The sequence below is a fragment of the Poecilia formosa genome, unplaced genomic scaffold (assembly GCF_000485575.1).
Source record: "Poecilia formosa unplaced genomic scaffold, Poecilia_formosa-5.1.2 Scaffold198, whole genome shotgun sequence".
NCBI lineage: Eukaryota > Metazoa > Chordata > Actinopteri > Cyprinodontiformes > Poeciliidae > Poecilia > Poecilia formosa.
This window is the reverse complement of record NW_006800137.1, coordinates 1,174,257-1,191,995: the sequence shown is the minus strand read 5'-3', so window position 1 is coordinate 1,191,995 and position 17,739 is coordinate 1,174,257. Positions and strand designations below refer to the sequence as shown.

Here is a 17,739-nt window from a genome sequence, read left to right as displayed (position 1 = left end):
CATTTTCTTAATTACTCCCCCCACCCCCTGCCCTCTCTCTGCCACAGCTGTTCCATATCACCTGATAAGTTCATCTCTTTCCTTTGTCATTTTCCACTTCTGCCTCTTTATTTGAGCTCCTGGCTTTTTCTTGTTTCTGTGCTGTACTTTTTTGTTCCTCTGCACATCACTCCATGCTCCATCTCCTGTTAACCTTGTTTCAAGACTTACAAGATTTATTTTTCTATTAAACCTTCCACAGACCTTTTTCAAATGGCTCTCTGCGTACTAGCCCTGCTTCAATCATACAAAAGATGACAGTATTGTAATATTGTGTGTAAAAGACAACACTTTATGATACAATCCTGGCAGTGAAGGCAATGTTTAATCATTAATCATTTATTTTTATTCCAGGCTGTTGTGATCTCCAAAAGCTGATTGGAAAGTTTTTTTTTTTTTCGCTAACAAAATTATGGGAAATAAAATATTTCTAGAAGGAGCTCATGTAATCAGCCATCTACATGCTGTTAACAAAGAGAGAGGGTAAAACTAATTGTTATTCACGGCAGCAAATACAGTTTCAGTTTTGCTCGAGTTTTCTTTTACTCGGTTAAATGCACAGGAACAGGTTCAGATCAAACCAAACAAATGAGCAGACATACCTCAAACCAGCATGACATGATGATTTGGCTCTTTTTTTTTTGTAGCAAGAGGACCTGTTCATCTTCAACTTACAAAACTGACTTTTCCATCAGACATGGTTGCACTATTTTAGTTGCAACTGAATACAGGAATAAAGAAAAAAAAATCCCTTTGAAAAAGTCTGGACCTCAGTTTCTAACCTCTCTATTGATCCCATCAGCAGTTCCTTCCTGTTGCTACACCTGGTAAGGACCAGAACTTATAATGATGTCCTTACCTCTGGTGATGAAGACTCATGGAAACTTGAGTTTGTGAACTGTTGAAATTGAAGACTAAATCTTTCTTAACTTTCAAATGTCACCTTCGCTTTTTTGCCGCGTGTCTATATTTCCACACAAGACTGCCTTCAAAGCAGAGATATGTCTGCCCTATAACTAATATGCAGAGAGGGGCTTTACGTCTCTTCCTGGCTTCCAGATGTCCACCGGTAAAGCTTGTAGCAAAGCTGAAAAAATCTGCAGTGAGAAAACTCTGTGCTGATATATTTAACGATTCAGAGGGAAATACGATGAATTGAATTAGTACTTTAAAGTCAATATGTTTCATAGGTTTTAAAGTTAAAGAGGCAGTGTACCTCTAAAGAACCAATCTCGTTTGGATAAAAAAAAAAAAAAAACCTGCTTTATACAATATAAGGCCACAGACTCGGTACTCACTATAGAGGAAAACGCTGGCACTCTGAGCACCCAGACGGTTTGAGGCCACACAGGTGTAGTTCCCGTAATCTTCTTCAGTGACATTGGCAATCATGAGGACAGTGTTACCGCCAAGAATCTGGATATTGATGCCTTGAGTATTAGACAGCCTGAAAAAGAGAGACAAACAGAAAGAGGAAGAACAATTTCAGGTGGAGAGTTATCTGCCAAATCAAAAAGCATGAGAGTTGGTTAAAAATGTAGATAAACATGACGCACGAATTTGATGCGAGCAAGCAGTAGCAAAGTTCAATGTTGTGCATTGGAGCTTAGTGTAGCTCCTGCAGGTATGGGAGGGGCCAGGAAGGGTTAGTCATTTTCAACTTTTTTCATTAACAGATTGATACAATGCAGCAAACTTGACTTTTGTGAGGGACTGCAGCACTCTTCTCAGATTTATTTTTTCTTTCCACCGAATAAAAATGACAAAACTGCTGTTTTAAAGCTTGAGTTATGTGCAGTCAGATGTCCTTGAGAATGAAACATCCTTTCTATTCCAATTATTTGCTGACAAATTCCCACAACACAGTTTGGCAGCCCTGTCTGACAGGGACAGTATTCATACTTCTTTAGCATTTTCACACCTTGTGCCATAACAACCATAAACTTCCATGTGTTTTCTAGGGATTTTAGTTTGAAGATAGGCCTTCCACATGTAGAGCTTTGCTTGATGACTGAACAAGTTTTATTTTGGTTTTGTTTTGCCTGACATAATTCACTTCCTGGAATGATGGATCACTGTAGTTCTTTCAGAGTTACAGTGCCTAAAAAACAATCACCACTTTGAATGTTTTACTCTTTTAATTGATTTTGCAAATAAAATAAACTTTTAGCATTTTTTTAACCAAAAATTAAAACAAATAAATAATAATAATAATAATAATAATAATAATAATAATAAAAATAATAATAATAATAATAATAATAATAATAATAATAATGTTAAATTGAAAACTGATTTCTACAAAATATTCACAATGATCATTTAACAGTTGGGTAGTGACTAAATCAAAATGGAGTTTTGTTGGACATGAGATGAGACACCGTGTTTGACAGACACACTCCACTCCACCACAAACACACATCTCCAGTGTGAAGCATGGTGGTGGCAGCTCATTCTGAGCATCCAGCTAAAGCTATACAGAAATGAAAGTGGATGTTCTGGAGTGGCCTAGTCAAAGACCAGACCACAATTCAATTGAGAATTTGTGGCAGGACTTCCTTTGCGATGAAGAATGGAGGAAAACTGCAGCATTAAGATGCATAGCATGACTGAGATGTATCCACACAGACTCCATGCTATGATCTACTAAATACTGACTTGAAGGGGATAAATATTTATGTAATCACTTTTTAAAAATGTTATATTAAATATTTGTATTGAGTTGCCCTTATATTGTAGAAATCAGTATTCATTTTAACATTAAAGGAGTTTTCTAGTAAATTATTTTGTTAAAACAGCCAAATTTTGTTCATCAGGATTAATTTTTAAAAGTAATAAAAGGGTAAAATATCAAAGGGAGCGAATGGAGTGGGGTGCAGTTATACCAGACTCTATTCTTGGATAACGAGTTGAACAAAACTCTGTGAAATGTTCCACACTCTGAATATTGTTTTGTAAACCAACCCTGGTTAAACTTCTCCAGAACTTTCCTTTTGACCTGTTGGCTGTGATCCTTGTTCTTTGCGATGCTTTATGTTCACCAACATTTTCTAACAAACCTCTGATGCCTTCGCAGAACAGCTGGATTTATACTGACATGTTCACTATTTAGGTGACTCCTGAAGGCAGTTATTGCATCAGGTTTTATTTAATTTGCATTCCAATTCATATAAGCAAACCAAACTTCAGAATTTCATTTATATTTTTTTTTACATATGGTTTTAATTCGACAAAATGTGAAAACTAAAACATTATACGAAGGACTGTCAGGTATAAGTCTACTTTGAGTCCAGTTTGCTTCAGTAAAAGTGTACAACCCACTGAAAACCATTCCCTTAATTATCATACTCAAATAAAAGTATTTTTATGAAAAGATGCACATGATACATTCCTGCTTGTCCTCGAAGCATTTCACATCCTGAACGAGGTGAAGTTCATTTCAGGCGCCTCAACTTAATCCTGCTTAAGCCTGTGTAATTGGTAATCGGAATATGAGCAGGAGAGCGAGACGTTTGTGCTGACGCATGCTCGGCTGATAGAAAGTATTAACATAAAAAGGGAAACTCACATCATAGCGCACAGCATAATTCGGCACACAGGGGAGCTGGGGAACTTGATAAAGTGCTGAAGCCCTTACCATGGGGACACCTTGGGAACGGAGGCGGCAGCGGCGGTGGCGAGCGCATTTGTGTTTGAGAGTCAAAGAGAGAGCATGAAGAGAGGCCAAGTGCTCCAGCGGTGCCCCGCGCTTCATCTAAAAGCAAACCTCTCGGCTGCAAAGATAAGGCCAGAAGCAGTGGCAGCAGATATATTCTCCGGTGCTTTTTCATGAGAAGTGACTGCACTATTAAAAAGGCCTCTCTGCCCACCGAACCCACTGAGAAAACCAGATAATACGCAGAGCTGCAGGGAGCCGAGAGCAAACAGCTGCTTTCACAAAAGATTACAATTGATGATAGTGATGCAGCCGCGAGGGGGTAAACTGACCTAAAGAGGATCAAAGAACTTTCTTTTGTTGTCGGAGTGCAAGTCTTTTGTTCTCATTAGTGATGCGAAGGTTATTTATTTAAGAGCAGAAAGCCGAGCGCTTTGTCTTCAGTTCAGCTTTCGACAAGCTCAACGTTGCTTCCCTTGGTGCCCTTTTTTTAATCTGCAATCTGCACTTTTACTGAGCAAGGATTTAAAATGTATCCTTATATATATTCCTGCATGTTTGCCAGCTTCTTAATCTAGAACAAGACTAGAACTTTTCATCGAAAAACGTTGCCAGAAACGGTGCAATTTTTGTTTTCTTTATTTGTCAGAGCAGCGCATTTAAGAAATTGCTATCTTTCTCCACAGGAAGAGGGCAGCAGAGCGCTACAGGACGTCTTTCAGCATTTGACGCCTGCCTCACATAGCTGCTGCGCAACATTAAACCTCAGACCAAAATGATTTGACCTCTCAATTTAGCGGACAGCGCGCTGCGTGAGCGCCGGACTGCGGTCCTGGGCCGGCGCAGATGAAACACTGGAGCAAATCATCAGATGGACAGATTTGATTGTGCGATGTGTAGGAGGAGCATTGAAAGTAGGTTATCACTGCCAGGGAATGTGACAGGCCTGTTATGATTCAAGGCTGATGATAAATGTAATCAAGTGGAGAGTCCTGCTGAGAGTCACAACCCAGGGATGATTGAAAATGGTCCATGGGTAGTGACAGTCGTCTATCGGCTGACAAAAAAACAAAACAAAAACAAATGTATCTGTCTGTCACATTAGCCGACAGCTCTGTTTGAAAATTCTTCAAGTCAGAAGTTTGGTGTCTTACAAAAAAAAAAAAAAAAAACTTCAACCTTTTCACATTAAAATTTTTCTCACGAATGAGAATTTAAAACATATTGTATGTGTGGAGCCATTATCCTGAGTGCCCTAAATAAAATGCAAGTGCCTTTAGTCCATTTAATGTCAGTGTTAAAGTATAAATCTTTTATAAAACATGGAACAAGTGAGGCACGCTTACAAACCAACCAAAACAAAGTAATCCAAGCGAGAATTAATCTGAGAAGCACCAATGCTAACAATGGAGGAGCTGAAATGATCCACAGCTTGTGTGTGTTTTTTTTTTTTTTTTCACTTTTTTTTTTTTTTTTTTTTTTTTTTTTCCCCCACAATTAACAGTTGCTGTTGCACAACAACTATTAGTTGTGAGTGCCACGGATTTGGCTTTTAGAAAACCATTGTTCAAAAAAAAAAAGATCAGATGAAGGTACATTCTGCAGTTTTTACCGGACACACCAAAAGATGTGGAAACAAGGTGCTCTGGTCAGTGGAGACCATAAGTATGCCTAAACACAAAATGATTTGTACACAATTCCCATCATGAAACATAACAGTGGCAGCATCATCCTGAAGGGAAACTTTTTTCTAGCAAGACAAGTAAAGCTCTCTTATAGTATAGTATAGTATAGTATAGTATAGTATAGTATAGTATAGTATAGTATAATATAGAATAATCGAGTTAGAAGACACTTTATATCAAAATATGGGTTAGGAGAAAATACAGACATTTGATTATTGGGTGACAAAAGTTTGCATTTTTTTTTTTTTTTGGTTAAGGCATTTCATATTTGGCCAATTGTTTCTGCTGTTGACAGAATAAACCTAGTTTGTAGATGTGGATAGACTGTGAAGACGGGAACCAAAAGTGTTTTTCCTGTAACAGCAGCAAAATGAAATGCATGCTGGACTTTTCAGATTTTTATCTGTGAAAATTTTGCAAACCTTGCATCCTTTTCCTTCCACTTGTGGTGATTGAGAGAAAATCCCAATAAAACACAATTTTTTTTTTAACTTTAATAAAATGTGAAAGATATTAAGTGGTGTAAGTACATAGGCACGTTTCTGTGTTAATGGAGAGATTTTACCAAGAATTAATTGAAAATTCCCTCACATTTATGACAGTTTGCTCTGGACCTTATCACATTATTAAATCATAATTATGGCATCAAGTATCTATGAGTTATCACCCACAGCCTGCTGATTTAAGACGATGCTCAGCCCTCTGAGGTAAACCAATTATTTATGTGCTGTGGGCTCTCAGATTGTTGCGCTGTGGGAGATGCTGTGAAGTCATGATTCATTTCTGTTTTAGAGCACGAGCTGGGCTTTATCGCCTGAGGGGGTCCACGAATCCGTGCGAGACAGACTGAAGGTGGAGATGCACACAGACACAGTTGAGTTAAGCCTCTATGCTCAGTGCTCTGCACACCAGCATTCGCTCACATGCTTGTGCCAAGCCGCTTGTTCCAAATCTAGAGAGTTTGCTTTGCCAGCCTTAAAAACTTCCAATTATGTCATAACATTGCAAAAAAAAAAAAAAAAAGGGGACATCTTTTAGTTTTGCATATATTATATGTCGAGTCCACAATCAAAATTTCTTATTCTCCACATACGTTGTTGTTGCTGAATCGGAAACGAAAGCTGTGTTAAAGTACAAGAGCTGAAGAGAAACAATTAGCTGCAATTATATGAAGACCATGCTAATATAATCTGGCATGACAACTGTATTTGTGCTCTAAATACCAGGCTGGCGTATGAAAGGTCCACTGTTATTATGTTCAAGGTTACAAATTTTTTGCCATTCTTTATCTCCAGAAAAGTATTTGTGGTGACATTTGGTGTGACTTGGTCTTCGGGAATAAATATGATTTTTAATTTATGCAGGGGGTAGACATTTGGCTGAAACTCTGGAATATTTCTAAGAGCTTCCGGAAGTATTATTTGAAAGAAAAAGATGAACAAAAAAAAAAAAAACTTTTATAAAAATCTGTATTTCTACAACTGTAATTATCAGCAGAGGTGACAATAAAAACCTCGGCAAGAACAAAAGCTTTGATTTAGCTGTGACTAAAGTGATTTTTTTTACTTGTAAAGGCATAATTACATAGCAAATGTCTATTTTCTGAAATGTGATAACTCTGTGTTAAAAGCTTATTCAGTTTATAGACTCACGCACACAAGATCTAATAGAGTTGTACTAAAAGACTGGGAACCTATTTTTATTTATGTTTTGTTTCTGATAAAATATATTTTTCAAAACTAAAACACATAATCAAAGAGAATAGCACACACATGTCTTATGTGTTACAGTTCCAAGTCAAAGTGGCAGAGCAAAATAGGAAAATGAGAAAAAAAAGAGCAAAGGCTTTCTACATGTTACAAAAACTAACTCTTCATTTATAATGTGTCACAAAAATGAAAACAGTGATGAAGCTGGATCAGTAATTTCTCTCATCGTGTGTTCTCTAATAATGTGGTTGTCCAATTATTTCTGCCTTCTTTTGTGGAAAATGAAACTTTCAACTCCGGTGAAGGGAAAACATTTGACCAAACATTATCATACTGTCTCAGAATGATTTGATTACTAAAAACGAAATAAGTTAAGGACAGGGGGTGGAAAAGAAAGCTTGAAATAAAGCGAACAAAAACAGCTTGGAAAAAAAAAATCATACTTCCATATTCCATGTGACTGAAATATTCTATCAAATGGAGGATAATGGAGTATAATGGAGTACCAGCAAACTGGTAGTCTCATCTGAGTGAGTTGCTGAAAGCAAACGGTGGCTTGGTGAAGAGCATACAGCTGTTGACTATCTCCTGTGGGAAGTTGACCCACAGCTCAAATAAATGGCTCATATAGGCATTGCTTTAACAAACATGACAGGCAGATGGAAGATAACGGGGCCGTCAAGACTCAACCTTGTTAACGTCTCCTGATTCCTTATCTGCAGCATATTAACTACAAAGGTCCCAAAGGAAAACTTCCAGTGCTGCGTTGCTCTTTAAACTGAGGTGGGTGAAACTGTACTTCTACTGAAGCCAGGAAATGACTGTTCTGAAGAGGTAGTTCCTGATTCGAAAGTTATTTAGCTATTTATTGGAGTTATTATTATTAGCTTTTCTACCTGTCATTGATATGCACTTTTTGTTTAAAAATCAGTATGTGATTTATAGCCACATAGTGCCATTTTACACCACAATATATTAACTATATTATTTTCAGTTGGTATAAGTTGACACATTTAATTGACTTTTTATGCAACTTTTAAAGCAACTTTGCATTAAAAGTGTCATTATTTACGGAATGGCACTTCTTGACTACAGTTATAAATATTAATAAAGAGTTCTTTATGTTCAATACTGGTGCTATGCCATATTTATGACAATGCCATGTCAGTCTTATGAACACCCCTTCAAATAAAGTGCTACCAAATGTGATATATGTCAGAAAGAAATTTGACTTTGTGATTTAACGTTTTGAAATCGAGTCTGTGTTTCTTTAAGAAATTCTTGATCTTTTTGACACTCTGCTTTCCGGAAGTCTTCACAACACCGCTCCTCTATTAATCCATTTACAATGTTTTTACCAGCGATTCTCTGAGAAGTAGCTTGCATAATGAGCTCAGCACATGTGCAGTTCTACCAGGAGTTTGCTAAAAGCTGCTGGTGCTCTGTGAGGAGAAAGCTCAGAAGCTCAGAAGCTGCAGCTCTGAGGAGGAGCTTCGTCCTCGAAGGCAGCGCTCGGTCCTACCAGTTATTTTGCACAGATGAATTAGTGCCACGGGAGATTAAAGGATTTCTCAAACATGCATGAAAGGATCAAATCAACAGTCCACACAGGTTTCTGATGAAGAAATAACATTATAACATAATGCAAAACACAAAAATGTGGATTTTACGTAACACCCCCTGTTTAATCTGCAGGCAAAACTCTCAGAATGTTCACGGTTTTTGAGATAAACCTGTATATTGCAAATGTTGAGTTCTGTGGTAGGTGATTTTAGCAGCAGTTGTTAAGTTTAAGTGATTATTGACCAGCCGTAGAAGATGTTTGAAAATATGTGTGGTTGTTTAAATGCATGAGCTTGAAAGGAGAGATTTATGGTCGCTGTCAAATAGAAAGAGCTGCTTTACAATATAAAAGTTGGATGTGCCTTAGTAAAAGCATCTGTGTATACTCAGTTTTAACATCCCTTTAATGCTGCCATGGCTGCAATTTAGATGATGCAGCATGGTTGTGTTAAATCTGAGTTTGGATTGGATAGGAGTTGGCATCAAAATGTCCACAGTAGTATGTCTACATAGGAAATCTAATGCTGTAATGAAAAGTGTCGACTTTCAAATATATCACTTTTAACTTCAGCAAAAATTTTGACAGCATCATTAAACGGCAATTGGAATGCCAATTTTACTGATGACCTTTGTGTTCGTGAAGTTAAACCAACGAACCGTGCAAGCTCATGAGCAAGACATCACCTTTAGAATCAGGTAAGGAAGACAGAATATGCTACAGAGCATTAACTTTGGTTCTTGCAGAAGACGTATAAAATTAGGAAGCCAACCATGGCTAAATTGCAGTTTTATGGTGCATTAGGATCACCATCCAAGGAGAAAGAGGAATAACACTTTCCACTGGCAGAGAGGGAGCTGAGTTGCCACGAAGAGGCACAGAGCCAGAATCCTCCAGGGGATAAAACCACTGAGATAGATGAAGGTTGCAAACAACAGATAATGCAAAAATATTTCAGCGACCATAAATCTCTCCTTTCAAGCTCAGACGTGATAGGCCTATTACTTTGGAGACCAAGTCTCTGATAACACTTGTGCCACTGCTCTAATATTTCCTTGCTATCTTCGGTAAACTTTTCCTGCTGTAGCAGTGGGATGAGAGAAATTACACATCCACATCATTGATTTCTTTTTTATTTTTTTTATTATTATTATCCACAGAGGCCAAAGCTTTCCTAGCACAAGGAGGCGGGAGGTGAGTTTACTGCAAATGAGCAAAATGTCTGAGGTTGTTGAGAGTCAAGTGCTGAACTGAAACAACTTGAATGTCATTACCTTTGAGCACCATTTCATTTCGATTGTATTCCAGTACTTTTTTTAGACAGATGCATGAGACTTGAATTGATGGTTTTCTAATGGACATCTGGCTGGTAACACAATTTGGAATACGGCACGGAACGCGGGGAGCTTGATTTGTGTTTTCATTGATTTATGAAGGAAGAGATTTTTAGTTGCAGTACTTCATGAAACAATTGGTTGCAACAAGACGGATGATCTGTCCTTTGTCTCTTCAATAAAGAATGTCAAAAAAATCCACTCCTTCCCAAGTAATAGCATTCAATTAAGAGACTAACAGCCAAGGGAGAGCTGAAGTGGGTGATTAGTCATTATTGAACTACAATGATGATTTCATCCTACATTACAATGGGACCACTACGGTTCTATTGTCTATTAATACTTGAAAAAGAGAAGGAAAAGATCCAATTATAAGCAATGGACAAAGAGACACAAAAAATGTGTAGAGCTGGCAGAAAAGTGATTAAGTTTCTGCTATATATCAACACAGGACAATATGCAAGGAAAGCTACTGAAACTCGGAAAACAGTGAAAGCAAGTATTTTAGACAAACACTGCAACATAGGAGACACTATTTAATAAGGTGCTAAGTAATGTACAAGTAAGTAACTTACTGTTCACGATAAATAAATGTAGTTATTTAAGCTAAACAATTCTGCCTGTAAATAACTAACATATTTTTTCCCTCTCCAACTCTTGGAAAGTCGGTTTAGGTCTTCATGTCCAGTCTTGGAGAGCTATTGACCTGCAACATTCATCTGCATCCCTGCTTCAACACACCTGGATCCCCTCCTGAGCATGTCATTCAGCTCTGCAGCGGTCCAGTAACAGTTGAATCAATTGATTCAGGTATAGTGACAGTAGGATGCATCTATATTTTTGTAAAATTACAAAAAAATATATATATATTTCTACAAAAATGTGTGTCCACACAACAAGTTGCAGCGCCACAGAAAATGATGTGGAGAACGATCCAAAAAACACTGGATTATGTCATATCTGTTATTTGTGAGAATCGGGTGCATGTTGGATAGAGAGAGATAGAGCTTCATTTTCATCATTTAAAAACAAATCTACGTCTCACATGGCCACATGGAAACATAAAGCCAGCGTTTTGAAATTTGTAAACTGGAAACCGATTTCAAAACTGATGATTTCTCATCTCCCAAGATGCTCAATCCATGTGGACCAACAGCCTAGATTTTGCAGACAGACCTAAAACCATCTCTGTGTAGACAGGGCCTAAAAGACTAGAGTTGGGGACCTATTGTTCAGGTCACTTCTATGTTGTTTCTGCAAAAAGCCATCACATATCTGTCACAAACAGTCCTTTTCAAGACACAAACTCCTTAAGGCGAAGTGAGCCTAGAAAGGAGTACACACTTCAAAATACAATGGATGTAAAGGGCTGAAGTGTGCCAAGACAGAAGAGATTACTGGACCTTAGCTGTGGACAGAATTGATGGATGAACATTTTATTGATCACAGAAGGGAAATTTATTTACTTATACAGTGGCTTTGCAAAAGCATACCACTTAAATTTTTCTGTATTTTGTCTCATTACAACCACAACCATAAATATGTTTCTTTGGAATTTTATGTGAAAAACCAACACTAAGTGGTATGCAGTTGTGAATTGGGATAAAAGATTATACATGATACAAAACATATTGTACAAATAAAAAACTGAAAACTCTGGTGTGCAAACATATTAAGTTCCCCTGAGTCAGTACTTTGTGGGACCACCTTTTGCTGCAGTTGCAGTTGCAAGTCTTTTTAGGATACGTCTATACCGGCATTGCACATCTAGTGACTGAAAATGACCCATTCTTCTTTGTAAAACAGCTCAAGATCAGTCAGATTAAATGGAACACATTTGTGAACAGCAATTTTTCGAATCTTGCCACAGATTCCCGATTGAGTCCAAGTCTGGACTTCGACTGTGTCTGTCTAACACATGAATATGTTTTGTTTTAAACTGCTCCATTACAGCCCTCTCTTTATGTTTGGGGTGGTTGTTCAGTTGTTGGAGTCTTCTGTAGACTCCAAAGTTTTCTTCCAAGACTGCCCTGTATTTAGCTCCATTCTACTTTGACCATGCTTCCTATCCTTGCTGAAGAAAAGTAACCCCAGATCATGATGCTGCCACCACCATATTTGACAGTGGGGATGGTCTGTTCAGAATGATATGACATGTCACTCTTTTTGTATTTTGACCAAAAAAGTAACATTTGGTTATTTGAAGGTGGAAATGGTTTTAAACATCATAGGCTGAAAAAAAAATAGTGTCCTCTAAATGACACAACCTACACTACTTGGAAACAGCTGAAAAAAGTAGACAGCTGCCAACCAATGTCCTCAGAATACAGATCTCTGACTTCAACTTGATTGTGAGACGGTGCCAGCAGAAAGTGCATTTTCGAAGGATACTGAAGCAAATGTCACTCCCTCTCAGCACCCAAACAACATTCTGCAAATCTGTGGTTGAATGTAATAACATTTAAATAAATATTTGTTTGGAGTATCTGTGATGAGTTGTTTCCAATGCAATTTGGTTTTGTAAAATTATTGACAATTTATTAATGTCAACATTTCTGTCCATCTTGAACTTAATGTCAAAGAAATCACACAAGCACAAAACACCCAGCGTTTATGAGGACAATTTTATCTTCTGTCGTTTCAAAATCCACAGTCTATCACATCCCCGTAATTTTTTTTCTTAGGCATAATTAGGAACATGCAGCTCCGTATGGGGTGGCTGCCTGAGATCCTGCTGATGAACATGAAGGGGGAAAAAATAGATGTGAGGTAAGTTGTACCTTTTGTCGTCTCTGTACCATTCAAACTCCGGTGTGGGCACGGCGGCGGCCTCACACTGCAGGGTTCCCAGGCGGCCCACTGGAGGCTCTGAGCTCTGGGTTTTCCTTATTGACGGAGGATCTGCAAAGACACAGACCAAGAAATCACATTTACCCGTAGCATTTCATTTTATCTGAAAGAAAAACTTGCCACAATTAAAACTATTTTTTAAAGTTTTTTCTATTAAAATGTGTAGGTTTTAACATAGTATATTATTTTAGAGTAGCATATTACTCCTAATAAGCTAGTGAATATTAACCAACATCAAAGGCATTTCATTAAGAACTCAGTGATGGAGTCAGAGACTCCTTTCTTATAGAAAAAGACTTTTAGCTCATTTCCATCGTAAAAAGTGGACACAAGATCAAGTGCACTTTATGAGATTTTTTTTAGCAGACCTTTCTTTAAAGCTCATATCAAGTTTTAACCCATCAGTACCACACAGTACTTTGCTAAAGCAAAGGAGATTGTTAAGGTTTTGACATAACAAATGGACCTTTGACAAAACATCCCATTTTAACAGGTATATTAGTATTCATCGCGCACATATCTTTACAAACAATTGCCAGCAAAGCTTTCCAAATGGATTTATGCCCATCTTCCATTTAAGATTAAATTCCAAAAGAAAGCTTAATATACACTGAAATGTTCTCCTATCTGGCACTCAGACCTGGTGTGAGTACGACTTGGGCAAACAGCCACATGTGATTTGTTCAGATCAAAGGGAATTTTTGAATACCATGAGGAGTAATTAGTTTAGTGACGCCTCATGAGCCGTCTATCAAACCCCGAAGAGCTAGAATCCGTAATAATATGGACCACTGAAAGGAGGTAATTATCCTCTTTTTGAAATTCTAAGTGTCTATTTAAATGACGATGTGGTGGGTGAGACCTGCCATAGAAGTAATAGCGGCAATCAGTGCAAGGCATCTCTTCCTTTTTTTTCCCACCAGGTTTCATTTTGGGAACGACAGAGGAGTGCTCCAGAACTTTGAAGACATCTCTAGTTCTTGCTTAGCTTTACATTGCATCAATTCTCTATAAAATTCAATAATAAATGTGGAAAAAAATATATATATATTCATGAGCATTCACAGAAGGCATTTAAACGTGCAGCGGCATCTTGCTACTTACAGTTGACAACAACGTTGACATATTTGACATCAGGCGTGGCGACATCGTTGCTGGCTTTGCATTCATAACGACCTGCTTGGTTTCTCATGATGCCTATAATGTCCAGGTACTCCTCTCCATCCAGCGGCTCGGCTGTGGAAAGATGGCATCGATGAGTGACAGAACAAGACAAGGAGGAAACTTGAGGATTAATTGAAGTAAAAGAAAAAAAAAAACAAGTAAATAAATGGCAACACCTTCGAAACATGTCCATGTATGACCTTTATGACTCATGTAAAGATGTGTTTTTGACTAAACTAAACTACAGAACAAGAGGAAATATCATGCGAAAGAATGACTGGCAGAACAATATTTGTAAAATAAATGTTAAACCAGGATTTGTAAATGTTCTTCAGATTTTGCTTAACAGCAATATGTCTTTCTCTATAATCAAAAATTCTTCATAGTTTTGAGATGTTTAGATCAGAAGTAGTGGGAAAACAAATTTTGAAAAAAAAAAAAATCAACCAACCAAACATTATTTATAGAGCACACCTAAGTAACTCAAAACCATTCAAACTGTTGACATCCAGATGCTAAGAAGACAACAAAAACATAAAAAGCTCAGTTTCCTCAGGTTTCAGAGTCTATAGGAACATCCAGAAACAACCGGAGTTCTGAGCACAAACTTATTTTGCCAACATGTTCGTGTTAAGCTCCACAGGGAGGCCTCAGCAAGGAGCCCATTAATCAGATAAGCAGCCAAGAGGTTCAAGATTAGAGGAGCTACAAACATCATTAGCCTAGGTGGGTAAAATATGTTGACAGGATAACTTTTTATTCACTTCACAAACCGGTGGAAAACTAACAGAGCAAATGAACAAACATCCCCACTGGTAGCATGATGGCGTGCTAATGTTTTTCTTTAGCAAGGACAGGAAAGCTCCTCAGGGAAGATGGATGTATCCGAGTACAAGTGTGAAAAGTGTGAGACAATGAATTACATAGAACAAGAGATTCCCTGGTTTTAGTTATGTTAGAATGGTCCAGTGAAAGTCCAGACAAACAGAATTTAATCAGTTGCAATACTTGAAAAAGTATTTTAAGCAGATCTTAATCCGATTTAACTGAGCTGGAGCAAAATCTGAAGTCTTAAAATCTGCAAATATGGTACAGACACAACAGCAGGTCTGTGACTGTAAGTAGAGGAAAAGGTGATTCTTTCAAGATTTGACAAAAAACAAAAAAAAAGCTTGAGCTCTATATACCCTTTTCCAAACTTCTTAGTCATGGTAATAGTAAAGAATCCCTCTGTGTTCTTAAAATGACAAAATGTGAAATTGTTCAATGAGCATGACTACTTTTGATAGCATCTTTAAGATGGAGATTTAGATGGTTTAAAACAATGAAACTCAAGTTTTTTCAGGGTGACTTCAGTAAAAGGTGATAATTTCACAGTTTGTGGTGAGATCAGACAGGATGGCGTCAGCATAAAGATGTCAAATTGTTTTGTGCACATGATGGAGGACAGCACTCTTGATCAATGACATAGTCTTGTCTCTCTTGTGTTATGATACTCATGGCACACACATCAAGCCACTAAAGCGTTGGTCTGAAAAATAAAAAGTTTCTATGGAAAGGGTGAAACATCCCCACACACACACATACACCATGACAGTCACTAGATGTATGCGAAGTTGATATGCTGGAGAGGTTTATTGATTTCTCATAGCTGAATAAAGCTCACAGCTAAACTGTACACATTCATGTCATTTCACTCGAGTAGCGATTCAGATTCATTCAGCTGATATTGAAAGTCTTGACTGAAGGTCTTCAACCACTTGTAGCTGATTTTTTAATAGCTTCTTTGTAGTAAATTATCAAAATGTGGAGATTTGCAAAAGTCAGACAGAAGGGCACAGAGGGCAAAGTAAACCAGAGCTACTGCAGTAAGAAATCTGAGTACTTGTTTCATGTTCAATCCAGCTAATTACCCACTTTATGCACAGTGGTTCTGCTTCCTTGACATTTGATTAAAAAAATTCAGTGTCATAAAGTCAACCTTTAAAGAAAAATCTGATTCTAATAAGACTGTATTTCTTCCAAAGCTGTGACATATTAGAGATAGGTAGGTGGGTCAGAAGGCTTAGATTGCCATGTAAACTGCACTCAATGAAAGATCTTGAAACATAAAAATAGTGTTTAACATTAAGACCTCCTCATATCATTATTTGTGACATGGCAATCTGTGTGTTTTATGCCAACATTTTAATGAGATCTGATAAAAACTCTACTTGATCTATAGATATCCATTCTGGATATATTTCAACCTGTCAGAAAATAGATTTTTCTTTTTTACAATTGCTAAGGCTTAGTAAGTAATAATCTCGTTGCGATCCATGTACAGCAGTGTAGATCTCATGGTGTTTCTCAGAAGATACAATTATCTGCATAGAGATAGGAGATGGTCTCCAAGGAGCCAGGGAATTTAATACTGGCTATAACATCGACTGATACTTCTCTTAATCCAAGAAAATAAGAAAGGAAGAAAATTACACTATGAAATGATTTGATTTAGGATTTATCAAAGCTGTAAAACTATATTGCCAGAGCAGTACAGAAGGAATGAGTTTTCTTTAAGGAGGTGAAATAACCACAAACAAAAGGCAAAAAAATAAAAAAGCTTCATCTCAATGGACACTAATACTCTGATTTTGGCTGCGTTAGTCCATCAAACTCATAAAACACCCCTATAACGACAACCCTAAAATGTCAGTCAGCTTGACTTTTCTACATGCCTTCAGATAATATCTCTAAAATAAGGCGCTGCCTTAGGGACTGAAGCAGCAAAAAAATCTAAGCTTAATGATAAAATGGCGGTCAGCTGATAAAATATAATTTCATGCTGATTGAAAGATCAGCAGGATCAGGATCAAAGTTTGCAGCACATCAGTCACCTTTCTCTGGATGAACTGTCAGACTAACATGATCGGGGACGTTAAATTGAAAATCTGTTGCCATGGAAATTCTATTGAAGTCCAATCTCGTCTTCAGCACTTTAGCTCGGTGCTGGATAAAGAACGGGAAAGGACCAGGTGACCACCAAGATCAAAGCACAGAAATGGAGAAGACAGGGAGGGAAGATAATCTAAATCAGAAACGATGAGAAAGTTGGAAAGAATAAAAAAAGCAATTCTTAGTAACTCAGTTTGCAAAGAGAGAGAATTATCAATCATGACATAGGTGTAACGTCCAAGGAAACAATCGGTTACTAAATTTCAACTGTGTTTTCTTTTCCCACCAGGGAATACAACTGCCTGACGCACATAATCAATGCCTAAATGTGTCTTTCTAATTAAGAGTAATGAAGATAGATTGCTTAATCTTGTCTGTAAGGGAGCCGATTTGAGTGTGTGTACAGCACCGATAATACACATACATGTCTATGCTGAGTGAGGAGGAGTGTGGTGAACACACAGAGCTTTCATGCATGAGCTGATGTGAAGGCAAATTTCCTTGCAGTTTTGCATGAAGCACCGAATGTAGCTGCTGGTTCAAAGTACGCACATTAAACCCCCCTCCCATGAATCCTGCTCTTGCACCATATGTCACGTTACATCGTCACATTTCCATGCTAATCAGGGTGGAGAAAAGTGAGTAGGTGTCACAAAAAAGAAGAACACGTTATGGAGAGAGGAGTAAAAAGATTGGTTTTTAGTCCATATGGTCCTCCAAAAGAGGCAGACCACACCACTAATTATCTGCTTATGCTAATGTTAACCAACTGTAAACAGTATTCATACCACTTGAACTTTTCATATTT

At 37.6% G+C, this 17,739-nt stretch overlaps 1 protein-coding gene across 3 annotated transcripts in view; it reads right to left on the bottom strand.

Annotated features, from left to right (window-relative positions):
* The window catches only part of lsamp (limbic system associated membrane protein), a 723,288-nt gene that overhangs the window by 5,084 nt on the left and 700,465 nt on the right, over positions 1-17,739 (bottom strand). For all 3 annotated transcript variants that reach the window (XM_016678993.1, XM_007566764.2, XM_007566763.2), the window contains 3 exons: positions 13,938-14,069; positions 12,764-12,884; positions 1,338-1,486 (listed from right to left, as the gene is read on the bottom strand). In XM_016678993.1, coding sequence (XP_016534479.1) covers positions 1,338-1,486; positions 12,764-12,884; positions 13,938-14,069 — 402 coding nt within the window. The remainder of the gene's footprint in view (positions 1-1,337; positions 1,487-12,763; positions 12,885-13,937; positions 14,070-17,739) is intronic.